General features: G+C 50.8%; 1 protein-coding gene across 10 annotated transcripts in view; it reads left to right on the top strand.

The window, feature by feature from the left end:
* ADGRB1 (adhesion G protein-coupled receptor B1) overlaps positions 1–16,212 on the top strand; it is a 423,185-nt gene that overhangs the window by 402,097 nt on the left and 4,876 nt on the right. For 8 of the 10 annotated variants that reach the window (XM_075920015.1, XM_075920016.1, XM_075920021.1 and 5 more), the window contains 4 exons: positions 1,548–1,602; positions 4,625–5,295; positions 6,987–7,022; positions 8,362–8,466. In XM_075920015.1, the coding sequence (XP_075776130.1) occupies positions 1,548–1,602; positions 4,625–5,295; positions 6,987–7,022; positions 8,362–8,466 (867 nt within the window). The remainder of the gene's footprint in view (positions 1–1,547; positions 1,603–4,624; positions 5,296–6,986; positions 7,023–8,361; positions 8,467–16,212) is intronic. The other 2 variants (XM_075920018.1, XM_075920023.1) reach the window with 1 other exon arrangement.

The raw sequence follows: 16,212 nt of genomic DNA, 5'->3' as shown, positions 1-16,212 counted from the left end.
TCTCATCCTTACTTATCGCTCCACCTATCTTGTTTCATCTGCAAATGTTACCATCACGGATGTTATATGCATTTCCAGATCATGAATGAAACTATTGAATCGCATCAACTCCAGGACTAACTCCTCCAGAACCCCACTAGAAACACATCCATTCAGTGCTGATTCCCCATTGACAGTTCCTGTTTGGGATCTGTCACTTCGCCAGTCCTTAATCCATTTAATGTGTGCTCTATTCATATTTTATAATGCTCATTTTTTAATCAGAACATTGAGCGATATCATTGAGCGGCATCTAAATGTCTTACTTATCAACCAACCTTGTCATCTCATCAAAGAATGAAATCAAGTGTGTTTGATAAGACCTATTTCCCATAAAAGCATGTTGATTGGTGCTAATTGTAATCCTCGCCTTTAACTCATAGACTCATAGACTTTAAGGTCAGAAGGGACCATTATGATCATCTAGTCTGACCCCCTGCACAGTGCAGGCCACAGAATCTCACCCACCCCTCTTAGAATAATCCTCTCACCTATGTCTCAGATATTGAAGCCTTCCAATACTTTGAAGGCCCCAACATGCAGAGAGTCCTTCAGCTGTGATCTGTGCCCAATGCTACAGAGGAAGGCGAAAAACCTCCAGGGCCTCTGCCAATCTACCCTGGAGGAAAATTCCTTCCTGACCCCAAATATGGCGATCAGCTAAACCCTGAGCATGTGGGCAAGACTCACCAGCCAGACACCCAGAAAGTTCCCTATAGCAACTCCTATCAACTCGTTATCAGTTGAATCCCATATCAACTTTTCCATTCCATTAATGTCAGACTAACCAGTGTGTGATACCAAAGTCATCCGTCTTGCCAATATCATTAATGTTCTTCCCGTCTTCTGGAGTTTGCCCAATATTTCAAGATTTATGGACAATTAACATCAGCAGGCTAGAAAATGCCTCGGCCGACTCTTTTAATTGTGCGGATTACCCAGGCCTGCTGGGTTCAAAATGTTTATCCCTAGGAGATGTTGATTAAATTCCCCCTTAGTTATTAATGGACGGGAAAGCACTACAGCATCTCCTGTGACAGAAGCACATCCTCCAGCTTCTTAGCAAATGGAAAATGGAAATATTTATCGACCACTTCTGCCTTTTCCTCGTTGTTTTTTGACATTATTACTTGGAAGCCCAAGTGCTGGTGTGACTCCATTTCCCCCATTCTCTGGGATGGTGGCAACCAAGTGTTTCAAGGCAGAGACTAGTTTAGGAAGAGGGGGGCTGCACACAGCTGCTTTGGGCAACCCTCTCTTGGGGTTCCCATGCCCCACTCTCCTCTTTCAGAGGCCTGTGTTTCCTATGTCAGGGCCATTAGGCAGAGTCTCATTCCAGGGCTGTGAACAGATCCCTTGTTGGCCCCTCTCTATCTGGATTTCCGTTGCTTTGAGTGTGATCCGTAGTAGAACGGTTCATTGGACTTCAGGTTTCCTTCCCGTCCCACTTCCCATCCCCTCCCCCCCCCGCCCCGTTGACCACGCCCTCTGCTTTCTCTGTCTTTCAGACCGATTTTGAGAAGGATGTGGATATGGCTTGTAGATCAGGTGAGCACATCACAGGTGAGAAATCAACAAGTGACCTGGTTTGGGGATTGAACTTGGCCATTTTTTTCCTTACTATTTGTGTGTGTCTGCGTCCCCCAGGTGGCTTGTGATATGTGTATGGGCTGCCCTCGCTCCCACCCTCGCCTCCAGAGAATTCCTACCCCCGCCCTTGCGCTCGGCTTATCGCCTCCCACAACCTCGCCTTGCTCGGCCTCTTGCCCCAGCCCAACCCTTGCCTCAATTGAACACCTTTTATCCGGGGGCTCTGCCCTTCTCGGGCAGGGGTGGTGGGATGCCAAGATCTTCTGTCTATCACTAGAGGGGATCCTATTTTCTCTTTGATCAGTGTCATCTCTAGGGCTGGCCTCACGCCCCTCAGGTGCCCTGAGAAATGGGTGTCAATCTAGCGCATCCTCCCCGCAATTGGAATGGACAACTGCCCTCCCGGGTCCATCCACAGCAGGAAGTCACCGATCAGACCATGCTGTCCCACCCCTTCCCACACACAACCATTCACTGCTGACCTGTAGATCTGCATGGACCAGCAGTCCCTGCTGCAATAGCCCCTCCTCACCCACTCCCATGTGTCTTGTGCCCACCGTGCTGTGTCGTAAAGTGCTGTCCAGTCTGCTGTGCTGCCTGTTCCTCTTTGCAGGTTCTGTTCCCTCCTGCCCTTGGCACGCCTGACCAGTCGGCTGCTTATGACCTAACCTTTTGCAGAATGCCCAGTGCCCATTGGCTCTCCTCAATGCCTCCCCTGTCCCAAGCAAGAGTTTTCCCAGCTCATTTGGCCCTGGTGTATAACTCACATCTTCCAAACCAGGATCTACCTCTCGCTGCCATGGATTTTGCATCCTGTGTGCTCCTTAGGCGCATTACAGAGGAGTTCATCCATCTCTCTATATCTATCTACCCACCCATCTCTCTCTGTCTCTCTCTACACACCCATCGTTATCATCTATCTATGCACCCATCTCTCTCTACATACCCATCTCTCTCTTTACACACCCATCTCTCTCTCTACACACCCATCTCTCTCTTTACACACCCATCTCTCTCTCTCTCTACACACCCATCTCGCTCTCTCTCTACATACCCATCTCTCTCTTTACACACCCATCTCTCTCTCTCTCTCTACACACCCATATTTATAATCTATGCACCCATCTCTCTCCATTTACATACCCATCTTTCTCTCTCTCTAATGACATTCTCTGTATCATTATCACTCTGACTATAGCCCTTATCCTCAGGGTATGCAATTCCACAATCACTTTCTGTCTTTACCTTGTTCAGTCAGTCTCTCTCTCTCTCTCTCTCTCTCCCTCTCTCTCTCTCTCTCTCTCTCTCTCTCTTTCTCATATGTCTAATAGGCTCTCTTCCACTCTCTCTCCCCTTCCTTTTTGATGCTGGGGACCTGACTTTCAAAAAAAGGCAGGTCCAAAAATTGTGCCTGAGGGATGCATGTGATGGCCACAGATGTGCCCAGCAGGCCCCCATTCCATGTGCAGCTGGAGAATCGGACATGTGCTAGCTGCTCAGGCCCAGTGGGGGTGCAAAGCTGTATAATTTTGAGAAGCAGGCTCAGAAAATCAGTGGTGAGCCCTAGACAGGCTCTTCCCATGCAGGAGACTTGCTTGCGATGTGTAATCTCTCCCGCATCCAGAATAGGCTGCCCTGAGCAATGGGATTTCAGGTGACTCCAGAAAAGAAGACCCCTGATCTCTACCCCAGCTCCCTAACCTGGCCTGGTTTCCTTTGCGGACACCCAGCAGTACAAATCTTCAAAGCCCTGCAAACTAGAGATGAAATAATCCCACCCTGCCGTGAGACAAGACCTCCGCCAGAGCCGGGGCATGCAGGGAGCTCCCATGCCCCGTGCATGACCCAAGCTCTTCTCTGAATCCAAACCATACTGTAGAAACACACCCAACAGCCCACTGGCTGTGGCTGCTGCTGAAAGTCCTGGTTCCCTAACAGGGATGAGTTCAGTCCAGGGCGACATGTGGCCTTTTCACTTACAGCAAGTGGCAGAAATTGGCCCATGAACCTGCACGCAAGCAAAGTTCTATCCTAGTGCTGTCCTCTGGCCAAGCCACATTGGCTAAGACTGTCTCCACGCAGCAGGTCTGGCCTTCAACATCATTTCCTGGTTGGTTTCTCCTGGCTTCCCTTTGATTTGACCCTGCCTACCCCGCTCCAATTGGAAACACATTGGTTCAACACCCACCCCGCCTGGCACAAGTCAGTAGTGAAACCGCAGCACCGTGTTTTACCTGGCACCAGAAATCCTCCAAGGTGCCGTAGAGTTCTTTGCCCATGAACGAGAATGGCTGAATGGTGCCAGGTTACAACACAGCTCCTGCTTTGTCTCCTCTTCTGTGTGCTGCATTGGGGAAAAAAAGCTATGTAGAAAGAGTCTCGTTTTTGGCTTCTTTCTGGCTAGAATTGTTTCCTCTTTTCCACACTGAAATGCTGGGTAAGTAGCATTCAGCCCCACCCCAGAATCCTGCCACTTTTACCTCCAAAGACGTCAAGGCTGATGTGACGAGCGTCTTAACGTTTCGGTCGCAGCCTAGACCCAGCTGATCAAGGCAGATTGTAACGAGACAGGAACAGCTGTGTTTGTTGCAAACGATGATGCTGTGTGTGTGTGTGTGTGTGTGTGTGCGCGCGCTGTATATAGCTCCGCATTGGCATGATTGCCCCACCCTCCGATTAAGGTTCTTCCCTAGGTGAAACTAACAAGAGCTCATTTAGCGCCCTTTATCTTGAAGGCAGTGAGTGAGGCCTTCAAAGTCCCCCCATCCCCAGTATAATTATCCTCTAATGTAAGCACTGGCCCAGTCGCCATCGTGGGATGGCACGCGCATCGGGTCCGTGAGCCGGAAGCATTGATCCGCCATGGTAGCCTCTGTCTGAGAGTGGAGGGACCATGCCAAGGCAGTGTGAGTGCAGTGAGATGTGGATGGAGTTCGAGTGAGCTGAGGCGAGGTGAATCTGAGATGCTAAGGAGGCCCCTCTGTCTCTCCCGCAGTGCTGAATAAAGACATCAGCACGTGCAGGACCTCGACCATCACGGGGACGCTGAAGCGCCCCTCGCTGCAGGACGAGGAGAAGCTGAAGCTCAACCACCAGAAGGGGTCCTCGAACTTTAACAGTCTTCCAGCCAACGTCTCCAAGATGCACCTGCAGGGCTCCCCGCACTACCTGGGGGCCATCAACCTGAACGACTTCAGCAACCACACCCTCACCCTGAAGAAGGAGAAGAACCAGCCGCCCAAGTCGATCTACATCTGCGACGGGGACATCTTCAAGAAGCTGGACACGGAGCTCTCGCGGGCGCAGGAGCAAGCCCTGGACACCAGCTACGTCATCCTGCCCAGCAACAGTACCGCCACCCTGCGGGCCAAGCCCCCCAAGGACGACAGCAAATACAGCATCAACATAGACCAGATGCCCCAGACCCGGCTCATTCACCTCAGCATGGCGACCGACCCGGGCTTCATCGTCAAGAGCCCGCCCAGGGAGCCCAGGGCGATGACCTGCGCCGAGGTGCAGGGCTCCCCCATGTTGCAGCAGCAGCAGCAGCACATCTCCGGCGAGGCGCAGCTCCCCAACAGCCTGTGCGACCCGGGCGACTCAGGGAACTTGGGCATGGTGCCCAAGAGCGAGACGGTCTCCACCCTCTCCATGAGCTCCTTGGAGGTGAGCAGGCGACCTGGGGCTGCTTCCACACCGGTTTGTCACAGTGTTCGTGCCGCCGACCTCAGGGTGGTAAAGAGAGCAGCTGCCCCAGGGCCTGGCGACTCAAAAGGGCCCAGGGATCCCAGAGGCTGCCTCCGTTACCATGGTGCCCTCTGGACGGTTCTTAGGCTGCCTGGGAAGATGGGGCGTGGCACAGTGTGCTCCAGGCAGAGCTTAGGGCTGGAGGGGTGGCGCGGAGGGCCGGTTGACCCCGCCCCTTCCCCTGGAGGCCACACCCTTTCTGCTTGAGGCCATACCCCTTCCACATGAGGCCCTGCCCCTTCCGCTGGAGGCCACACCCTTTCTGCTTGAGGCCATACCCCTTCGATGTGAGGCCCCGCCCCTTCTGCTGGAGGCCACACCCTTTCTGCTTGAGGCCATACCCCTTCGATGTGAGGCCCCGCCCCTTCCGCTGGAGGCCACACCCTTTCTGTTTGAGGCCATACCCCTTCCACATGAGGCCCCGCCCCTTCCGCTGGAGGCCACACCCTTTCTGTTTGAGGCCATACCCCTTCCACATGAGGCCCCGCCCCTTCCGCTGGAGGCCACACCCTTTCTGTTTGAGGCCATACCCCTTCCACATGAGGCCCCGCCCCTTCCGCTGGAGGCCACACCCTTTCTGCTTGAGGCCATACCCCTTCCACATGAGGCCCCGCCCCTTCCGCTGGAGGCCACACCCTTTATGCGTGAGGCCATACCCCTTCTATGTGAGGCCCCGCCCCTTCTGCTGGAGGCCACACCCATTCCACTTGAGGCCCCACCCTTTCCACGAGCGCCGCACCACCTGCCCGCACATGTCTAATCTCCATTTAGAGCTTTTCCTCTCTCCTAGCTCCAGCACCGGGTATTGTGGTCCAAAGCTTGAGGATGAGAGAGAGACAAAGAGTTTCTAACACCCTTTTTAAAAAAAGTCCAGCAGATACAAGCCACAGTGCTCTCTTTATCTCAATTTTTTAGCCAACTCCCGTTAGCCCTATGGAAACTGGCCATAGTAAGAGTATTCACAGATAATTCATGAGGTTTTAGCCAGACCGCTTCTGTTCATTTCATGGGAGGCATGTGGCTACGTCCCTGGCTGGGCTTTGATGATTTCAGCCCTTCTGGGACGAGATCGGTAGATACAGGCATGGGAAGCTGCAGGAAAATGTCCATGACTGCAGAGATAAGCTACAGCTCTCTCTTGCAGACATCCGCTGCAACCCGGCTCACGCTGGTAGCATTGCAGAGGGGCACCTGGGTGCTGGATTTAGTATTTTGGCAGCTGGTTTCATCTTTTAACAGCTCTCCCCAGGACAGAATTCCCACTCAGCCAGGCGCTTCCTTAGTAGAAGCTCAGTCCCTCTTGGTTCTTACGCTCGGCCCCAATTCTAACCGGCTTGCAGCATCTGTCTCCTTTGTCCCGTGACAGGATGTGGCTCTCAACCTCCCCTGTGCGTCCTTCAGGCCTGGCCGTCTCGTGCTCTGGCGCACAGGCCGGTTCTCTCCCCGGGGGCAGTGACCTCTGTCGCCTCAGCTGTCTCCTTTGAATCCGAGGCAGGCAGGGCAGGGTGGGGGGACGAGGCAGGGCCGGCTCCCTCTCTCTAGCCATTATGCCGGCGTGTGATCAGCCCCGACCGTGGCTTACCGATCTCTCTTTCCCTTTGAATCTGCAGCGACGGAAATCCCGGTACGCAGAGCTAGATTTTGAGGTGAGCGTTTCCTCCTTTAGACCCTGGTACGGAGGGGTGACAGGGCGGGGAGAGGACTGGGCTCTGCTTTTCCGGGGGCAGCTCCCCTGGCTGCAGCTGCTGCAGGAGACCAAAGAAGCGGGGGAAAAGGGCTAGAAACGGACAGGTGGCTGGAGCCAGCCTGGCTGAACAAGGATATTCTCCCTGTGTACCTAATAGATGGGTTGACGCTTGTTTGGCACGGCTTCATTCAGCGGGCAGCAGCGGCTGAGGAAATGTTTGTCAATCAAAGTTTTAAGTCAGCTTGCACAAGGCCCGTACACAGTCTCCTCGGCCCGGGAGAGGCTAATAGAAAGCCGATCCTACCGTATAGCAGCATCTGGAGTCTGGCCCACTTTCCAGCCCGTGGGAGAAGGATTCCAATGTCCTCAGTTTTAGGCCCAGTTTACACTATACACTTCCATGGGCTGGCTACTTCACGGAGGGGCATGAAAAGTCCACACCCCTGAGCGACGTAGTTCTCATGACCTCACCCTGGGGTACATGGTGCTGCGTCGGCAGGAGAGTTTCTCATCTCTCAAGGAGGTGGGTTAATGATGACGACAGGAGAAGCTAGGAGCGTCCTGGATAAAACCCTACAGCAGCACAGCTGCTCGGCCCCCAAACAGGAAACCTGCTCCCATGGCCCCCCCCTCACCATTCTGTGGGGTCCCTTCACCAAAGCCCCTCGGAGATGAGGAATTATCCTCCACGTTGTACAGCGGGGGGAAACTGAGGCACAGAAGGGGGAAGCTGTTGCTTTAAAGAGGAAGGTCTGGCAGAACCAGGTTGCCTGCATCCTACAGCAATGCCACGAAGCAGTCACTTTGAAGAGGAAGGACCGTTGAAACCATCCTTTTCCTTCACAGTGAGCCACTTCGTTCCAAAATCAGGCGTCAGCCCCACAACCCCCTCTCTGCCTCAAACCTTGGGCTATGAGGTTTGCTCCAAGACTTAGGACCCTGGGCTCAGTGTGAAATTGGGACACTGTGTAGCCCCAAATTCTGACCCTCACATTTAGGGCTAGATTTGGAGTTAGGTCTCACACTTTATCCACAGCTTGGCTACCCTGGGTGAGCTTTGAGGCTGAGATTTAGATTTGTCACAAATCCTGTAACCACGCAAGACTCAGCTGACGTTGTATAGGCTGGATTTTTCCTGGAGCCAGATCTAGATTTATACTCCCTGGGGCCCAGATCCTCAAAGGGATTTGGGCACCTAACGTGCCCACTTCGGCAGTTTCCTAATTGGTGAGGGCAGTACGGACTCTACCTTCAGGGGAGAAAGGTTTGCTGACCTGTCGCACGCGTCTTTGCTTCAGAAAATCATGCACACGAGAAAGCGTCACCAGGACATGTTCCAGGACCTGAACAGGAAGCTGCAGCACGCGGAGAAGGAGAAGGAGCCTCCACCAATGGAGAGCAAGGTTAGTCGTTCAGCCTTGGGAGCTCCTGGCTTCCTGCTCCAAGCACTATGATGAGGTCGGGGGTGGAGGAAAACGTAGGGGCTTTTAGCGAAACCTTGCACTTCTGTGTCACTCCTCCCTCAAACTCGCTATACTGGTGTGCACGCGTGCATGCGTGCACATGCATGTTGCCTGTGGAATAGTCACTCTCCTCTACTGCATTTGGCGACAGTCTGTGGTGCTGAGGTTCCACATTCTGTTCCCCGTGGCTTGGGAGGGTGCGTGGTTCAGTGTGTATCTGAGGTGTCCCTCGGTCTGTGCCTAGTAAATAGAACCTCTAACACCTTTACAGCAAGGGCCGGGGCACAGAGAGAGGGTGCAGTGGGGTGGGTCAGATCCCCGGTCCTAAGGCAGGAGCGGAGACCACAAGTTGTGACGTTTGGACTTACGCCGTGGCGGCCGTGGCACCCCCAGACGGCATGGGACATTGATGGTGCTGAAGGACTCTGACCTCAGGATAGAGGCTCCATTAAAGTCCCTCGTGGCAGCGACCTGTCGTGCAGTGGTGTAGAATCATAGGCGTAGAAGGGTGCAATGGTCAGCCGGCCTAACACCCTGGCTACATCTAGGCTGGCATGATTTTCCGCAAATGCTTTTAACGGAAAAGTTTTTCCGTTAAAAGTATTTGCGGAAAAGAGCGTCTAGATTGGCACGGACACTTTTCCGCAAAAGCACTTTTTGTGGAAAAGCATCCATGCCAATCTAGACACGGTTTTGCGCAAGAAAGCCCCGATCGCCATTTTCACCATCGGGGCTTTTTTGCGCAAAACAATACCGCGTTGTCTACACTGGCCCTCTTGCACAAAAGCATTTGCACAAGAGGGCTTTTGCCTGAACGGGAGCAGCATAGCATTTCTTCAAGAACACTGACAATCTTACATGAGATCGTCAGTGTTCTTGCAGAAATTCAAGCGGCCAGTGTAGACAGCTGGCAAGTTTTTCCGCAAAAGCAGCTGCTTTTGCGGAAAAGCTTGCCAGTCTAGACGCATCCCCTGTGTTTAAACCATCCCAGACAGGTGTATATGCAGTGAACACCTCCCCTAGAGAGCCTGCCCCATTGTCCTACTGTTCTAGCAGTCGGGAAGTTTTCCTGAGTGACCTTCCATGGCAGGGAGGTGATGTTATGGGAAGACTACAGGGGAAAGCCATGGCCCTTTGTGCAGGGCCAAAGAATAAGAGCTGGAAACATGGACGGCCCACGGGCTGCTTCCAGCCCCACGCAGTTGTGAATTATGCCATTGCTGTCAATTCCAGGGGATGCATCCATGTCAAGTTCTAAGGCATCAGGGGCTTTTAGCGAAACCTTGCACTTCCGCGTCACTCCTCCCTCAGAGATGCCCCTTCCAGAGAATGAGCAAACTACCAGGGAGGACTAGTATGGGCAGGCCATGCACTGTGGCCAAACTGGCTCCAGCATGAAAGAACTTTGGCGGCCCCAATAAAGAAAAGCTGGCTGGCCAATGGGTTGTCTATGAGACCCTTGGGGATTGCTCTAAGGTGGGAGTTCCCACCGTTGGTTGGAAAGTTCCCCAAGAGAAGGCAGAGTTGGCATTCATGGCCATCTGTGGACGGTTGCTTTAAAGAGGACTAGCCAGTGAGCAACTTCTGAGTCTTATTTTGATAGGATTTAAGTACAGATAAGCCCAACGTTCAGGGAGAGATAAGGTGACAGCTTTTGGTTTGGTCCGTTATAAACACATGGCCAGGCTACAATGCTGAGATCTGGGTTAGGATTTTACAGTCGATGGTGCTGGGACTCAGGGTTTTGCTCCACGAAATCCCTAGTTTTACAGCACATGGTGGTTTAGTGCAAATTCTCTGCATGTGGAGTTTCGCTGTTCACACTGACGAGGGCCCTCGGGTTGGCAAGCAGGTTCAGCTTCTACAAGAACCAACCCTAATCTTTGCCCAGGCTCCGAATTGATTGTGCCTTGAGACTGAACACCAGTCAGTTTTCTCTTAACACTGTCTATGCACCTCCCTATTTCCCAGTTTGGCCCAGGACTGGAAGCAGAAGGGCCTAAAGCTTTTCCATGAAATAGTCCCAGGCCAGCTTTACAAATCCAGGTTGTTCCAACATTTTGGATAAATATTTCAGCATATTTGGTAGCCTCATGTTAGAAGATTTAGTTCCAGACGCACCATCAAAAGGTTTTTGGATGATAACAGCTTTCTGCTGTTTATTGCCGTAGCAACCTGTGCTGAAGTCGAATTGAGGAGATATATAATCAGGGCAGCCTGATTCACATTCTGCCATGATTTTCCCTTCCTTACGTGCATTAAACAAGGTGCCTTCTAAGCATTGGTATTCAGTGATCATAAGTGGGATATGGTTTTGCAAGATCCTAAACTAGTACAAAAAAACTTATCATTTTCATCCTGCATCCCTGTCATTCCCTCGCATTGGCTGTTGTCTGCACTAGAAGGTGGGACTCATATCAAAGAAGGCAACCTTCCAGACATCACAAATACCTCCATTAAACATCCCCCTGTTTCTTTTCTGTGTGTGATTAGGTTATACAACGATGGAGTGTTTCTTCTGGTGGAGGTGATAAAACTAACATTAGCATTCTGCTTCTCATCAGAGAGCCTTGTAGACACGTACCAATTCCTGCCACGATGCATGATTCCAGACACATGTCCTCACTGGTAGAAAGCTCCTTGGTTTTTGGACACAAATTATATCACAAGCATCATGGAATGCTGCGTAACTTCCACAGTATCAGGAAGGAGAAGGGATATCGGGCTTCTTGCTCTTCCATCTGCATTGCTAAAGCTTCAATTTCCTTCTCCCTAAGCACCTCTTGGTGCGGTGATCTAGTCTTGCCTTGACCATCTCCAGCAATGACAATTTTCCAACTCCTTCTGGGCAGCATGTTTCATTGCCTTTGCTCCTCTCCTAGTGATGAAGCTTCTCCTAATCCTTCCACAACTCCTCCCCATCACGCTCAGATCAGAAACTTGACGCTGAAATTCAGGGCAAATCTCTACTTGAGAGAAGACGCCTTTGCTGAAGTCTAGGATTGGCGCTAGCTCTATTGTTTTGAATTTAAATGGCCATCCCTCTTGGGTTCCATCGGGCTCCTTTGCACTGGTCTGAAAATGATTAGCACACCCTCACATCTGGCTGGATTCTCTCAGTTGAACCATTTTGCAGCCTCTATCAGAAAGGGTTGGGAGGAACTGGTTTGGGGTCTCTCAGGTGGGGCTTAGGAAGGTGGCCTTTGAATGCAGCCAAGACAAGTGGTTCCTCTACATAAGTTGTTCATATTTGCTAGTAAAACAACCTTCTCCAAATAAGAGCAAAGAGCTACAATTTAGTAACAGGAACCCTCTGCATGTAGGGGGTACTTTTCCTTAGGAACCCTGAAAGCACTTTGTACACTTAAGTCGTTCCACACGGCCTTGATAAATTCATGAATGGGTTGCACATGATGCCCGTGGACTAATCATGATGGCTTAGGAGCTCCCTCTCATTGTGGTGTTTCTATGAGAAGGGAAATGTTTTTGCTACGCTCTTGACGTAGATGAGGAAGATGGGTGCCTCATCCTGCCAATGTAGACACGCTTTTTCCGAAAATGCTTATAACGGAAAACTGTTCCGTTTTAAGCATTTCCGGAAAAGGGTGCCAGTATAGATCATAGAATCATAGAATAATAGGATTGGAAGGGACCTCAAGAGGTCATCGAGTCCAGCCCCCCGCCCTCAAGGCAGGACCAAGCTCCACCTACACCATCCCTGACAGACGTCTATCTAACCTGTTCTTAAATATCTCCAGAGAGGGAGATTCCACCACCTCCCTTGGCATGGCTCAGCTGGGATGCACTTTTAACCTAGGGCCCTTAGAAGATGCTGCCTGGCATGATAGCAGATGGGGAAGCGCGTTTTCTAAAGTAACGCGGATCCAGCCCGTTGAAGGACTCCTACGTTGCAACCAAAAGAGCCCAGCGCACAGAGCGAAGGGATAACACGCTCTCTGCAAGCAACGCGCTGGTACCAATGAGCAGGCCCAACAGAACCTGCCATGTCTCTCAGGCCATTGTGGCGCATTGTGGCAGTCCGACCAGGCGAGGACAAAGGCTCACAGAACCAGAGCCACATCTGCACCCAAAGGAAGTGGTTGCCACCTCTTGAGCAAACACAAGTTAAAAGCATTCATGGCTACGGCTGCCATGGGAGCATCCAACGGGCTCTAGCCTGGGAGAAATGGGCATATTCCCTCAGCGGAGGCAGCTGATGCCTTCCCCCAGTCCCTCCAGTTTCCTCCTTACCTTCATGCCCAGCCAAGGGGACCGTACAGTGTCTGTCAGGCAAGTTAAGAGCACTTGCGCTGCTTGGCTGTTCCGTGCTGGTCTATCACTGGCTCAGAAGGTGGCGTTCTAAAGCATGACTTTGGGCCCCTCCCGTTGGGTCGTTCTTTGGCTGATACAAATCATTGCCGAGATCTTGTCTGCTAAAAATAACCCAATAAGGCTGCTGGAAACTTTGTTGCTAATGCATTTCTGTGTTCAAATGCTAATCGGTGCCTGCCCGCCGCAAACTACGGGGCCAGATAGATGATACCCCCTCCTCCAAGCAGTGTCTCTCTCCAGCCAGGCGCTGTGAACATGAAAGCACAGCTGGTAGGAGAACCACGCAGAGTCACTTTCTAAGCTGCTCCTCCTAGTAAATTAAGCGGAGGTTCTAGGGTTTGCACTGGGTGGTGTTGGAAAGCAGTACACTCAGCAAGAGCATGCTATAGAAGATGCGCCTCTGCAGGCTTCAAGGGAAGGGTCGTCTTTGGTTCTTCTGTGCTCAGTGCCTGCTCTGAAAGCGATTGAAGTGACTCTCCTGCAGTTCCTCTCCCTGGGTGAGTCTTTGATCTGGCACCATTGGGAGAGTTTGTTCAGTAACACAAAAGGCCTCTCTCATTCTCTCAGAGTCTAGTTTTTCTGGCTCTTTAAATGTGTTGAGACCAGCCAATGTGACCCCCAACGCAGCCACGTAAAGTTCTGTGGATTCCTTGTGCCAGGAGTTCGTGCACACCTTTGATTTTAGCTCCCAAGGCATGGGAGCCCACCTGAGCCTTGGTCTGAGTTTTGGATTTGAAGGAAGTCCCAAGGGCCAGTCTGCCATAAAGTCTGAGCTGGCCATGTTCCCTGTCAGAACCAGAAATGGGCCTCAGGTCCCTTTGGGTACGTCCACACAGCATTTTGGAGCCTGCAGAGGTGAGCCTTCCAGCTTGGGTTGATAGACTCAAGCTAGCAGGACTCCTGCAGATGCTCTAAAAATAGCTGGGGGAACAATGGTTTGAAGTGGCGTTTGGATTGGAGCTCAGGCAATGAATCCTAGCCCAGCCTGAACCAAAACTTTGCTGTAACTTAGCTTTTCTTTCAAATGCTAGCACCCCGCTTGATTTGCACTTTTGAGGTGTCTAATTTACATCCCTCTGCCGACAGAGGGGTGTAGTTTAGATGTAACCCTAATGTAAGGCAGCCAGTTCACCCTCCTTGAGCTCCAGGCATGACTGGAGCTGCTTTGCCCTGCAGCTAATCTTTTATGGGCCTGCCAGGCCCTGATTGGCTGCTCCTCTCACCCCTTCTCTGATTGACTACCTCCTGCAGAGACTCTCTAAGGCTCTATTAACCATTTATAGCCCAGTGTGGGGCAGGCGCCTCATCACAAATAAATTATAGAAGCAAGAGTTAAAGCTTTGTCCAGCTCTAGTCTTGACCCCTGGCAGGTTCCTGACGGGGTGTTTTAAGCAGAGCTCAGTGAATAATTGATTTATTTTGGTTCAGTGGCCAAATCAGAAAAATGTAGGTGAGAGGAATTTGTTTAGGCTGAATGAAAAGTTGTGTTCAGCCTGAAATGATTTTTAATATGCATATATTTTTCCATGTTACTTATCTGGGGTAGGGATTCCCCTTTGTTTGTGTTTGCTTTGGCAAATAATCTAGCAAAATTATTAAGAAACCAGAAGTTGAAACACGTAGCTTAGAAAAGGTTGAAACAAAAAAGTTTTGCTTTAATTTTGTCTTTTTTTTTTCCTGGCTGAAACTATTCATTGAATTCAATCCAAATTCATGGGTAGCTTGGGTTGAGCAGAAACAACTTTGTTGGTAAGGGTAGGTCTAGAATACAAGCTTTTGTCGGAAAAAGGTACGCAAAATGCGCAGCGCATTTTGTGTACCTTTTTCCGATTCTTTTGTCGGAAGAGGCTTTTCCGACATTTGGCCCATCTAGACTAGGTCAAATTTCGGAAAAAAACCCCTCTTTCGGAAGCCCCCTTCTTCCTCGTAGAATGAGGAATATGGGAGCTTCCGAAAGAGTGCGTTTGTTCTTCTGCAAAGAAAAGTGGAAGAGCAAACGCATTCCCTGGATGCAGTGTAGTTTTTTGGGATACCTCCGGTATCTAGAACACCCCTCCACACACACACACACACCGCAGTCTAGCCATACCGTAAGTGAATCATTAATCTGAAAAATTTCAGCTCTGTTCATGAGATGGGTAGGCCCTGGCCTCGTGTGGCCTTCTCCAGACATGATTTGAACCACCCACTTTGCAACCAATCCTCCCTCTCAGTCACCAGGAGACAAGCTTTCCTCGACATATCCCGGACTGGAAGAAAGGATTACAAATCACACCTCCCGGCAACCGGGCCTGCATGTGGGACTCCTGTTCTGGAGAAAGTTCAAGAGCTCTGCTTTGTGTCTATACATCTTCTGCTAGAAACACTGCTCCTTGATGGAGTCAGAAATGTACCATACGGTGCAGAGGCTCATCACAGGCTCTTTAGGAGAAACTCTCCTCTGTCTCGCTCATCTCCCCACTGCCAGCCTGAGCTTTCAGATCTTTCAAAGAGCATTCTGTTGTAGGTAATTAGTAATCTGGGCCATGTGTGCACCTGGCATACACCAGTGCACAGCAGAGCGAATTCACTCATTTGCTGGCTACCTGTCTTTCTGTTAGCTGGCTTGGTAGCTGGAGATATTTTCCATTCCCCATCAGCCAGAACAGAGTGCAGAGTTCCGGCTGAGCACACAGGGCTACAAGGCTGGTCTTTGCATCAAATTTGAAAAATACAGAGTTGGTTTCTAGGACTCTAGTTCTAATCATTTTGAGTCCCTCCGCAGTCACCTCCCCCCCACTTCCAGGCAGGACACCCCTGCTACAGTTCATGTTTAATGCTCTCTGCACTTCTTAAAGGCTTTGATGAAAGGATAATTAGCAACTATTAAAAGGAAAATTAGAGTGTCTTTTACAGGGAACGCTACATAAAGTGTAATAATTGCTACAATAAATTTTGTTATGAAAATTGCAAAGAACCTTAATTAATTCTGGCTTAAAACATCTCTAAGCTATTCAATGTTCCACATACTATCCATCAGCAATCCTGCATCCAACCTAGCTCACCTGCTACTCACCATCCCCTGTATCCTCCATCAGTTACCCTGTTGCCCATATACCATCCCACACACACCTCACATGGTTTCCAGAAATCGAGGGTGCAACCTCGGCCCATTGTCCCCCGGCTAATCTTATAGCAGGTGCCTTTTCAAAGACGAGGGGCTGACTTATCGAGTAGGTGGAGCAAAGATGCAGTAGGCTGGAGGATTCTGGGTACTAATTCTGACTGGGCTGTTGACTTCCTGTGTAACTTTGGGAGATACAACATGGATCCATACGTTTTCAGATGAAGTCCAAAGAGGGCCTGCGGGTGCTC

The sequence above is a fragment of the Pelodiscus sinensis genome, chromosome 2 (assembly GCF_049634645.1).
Source record: "Pelodiscus sinensis isolate JC-2024 chromosome 2, ASM4963464v1, whole genome shotgun sequence".
NCBI lineage: Eukaryota > Metazoa > Chordata > Testudines > Trionychidae > Pelodiscus > Pelodiscus sinensis.
This window is presented reverse-complemented; position numbering and strand designations above follow the sequence as displayed.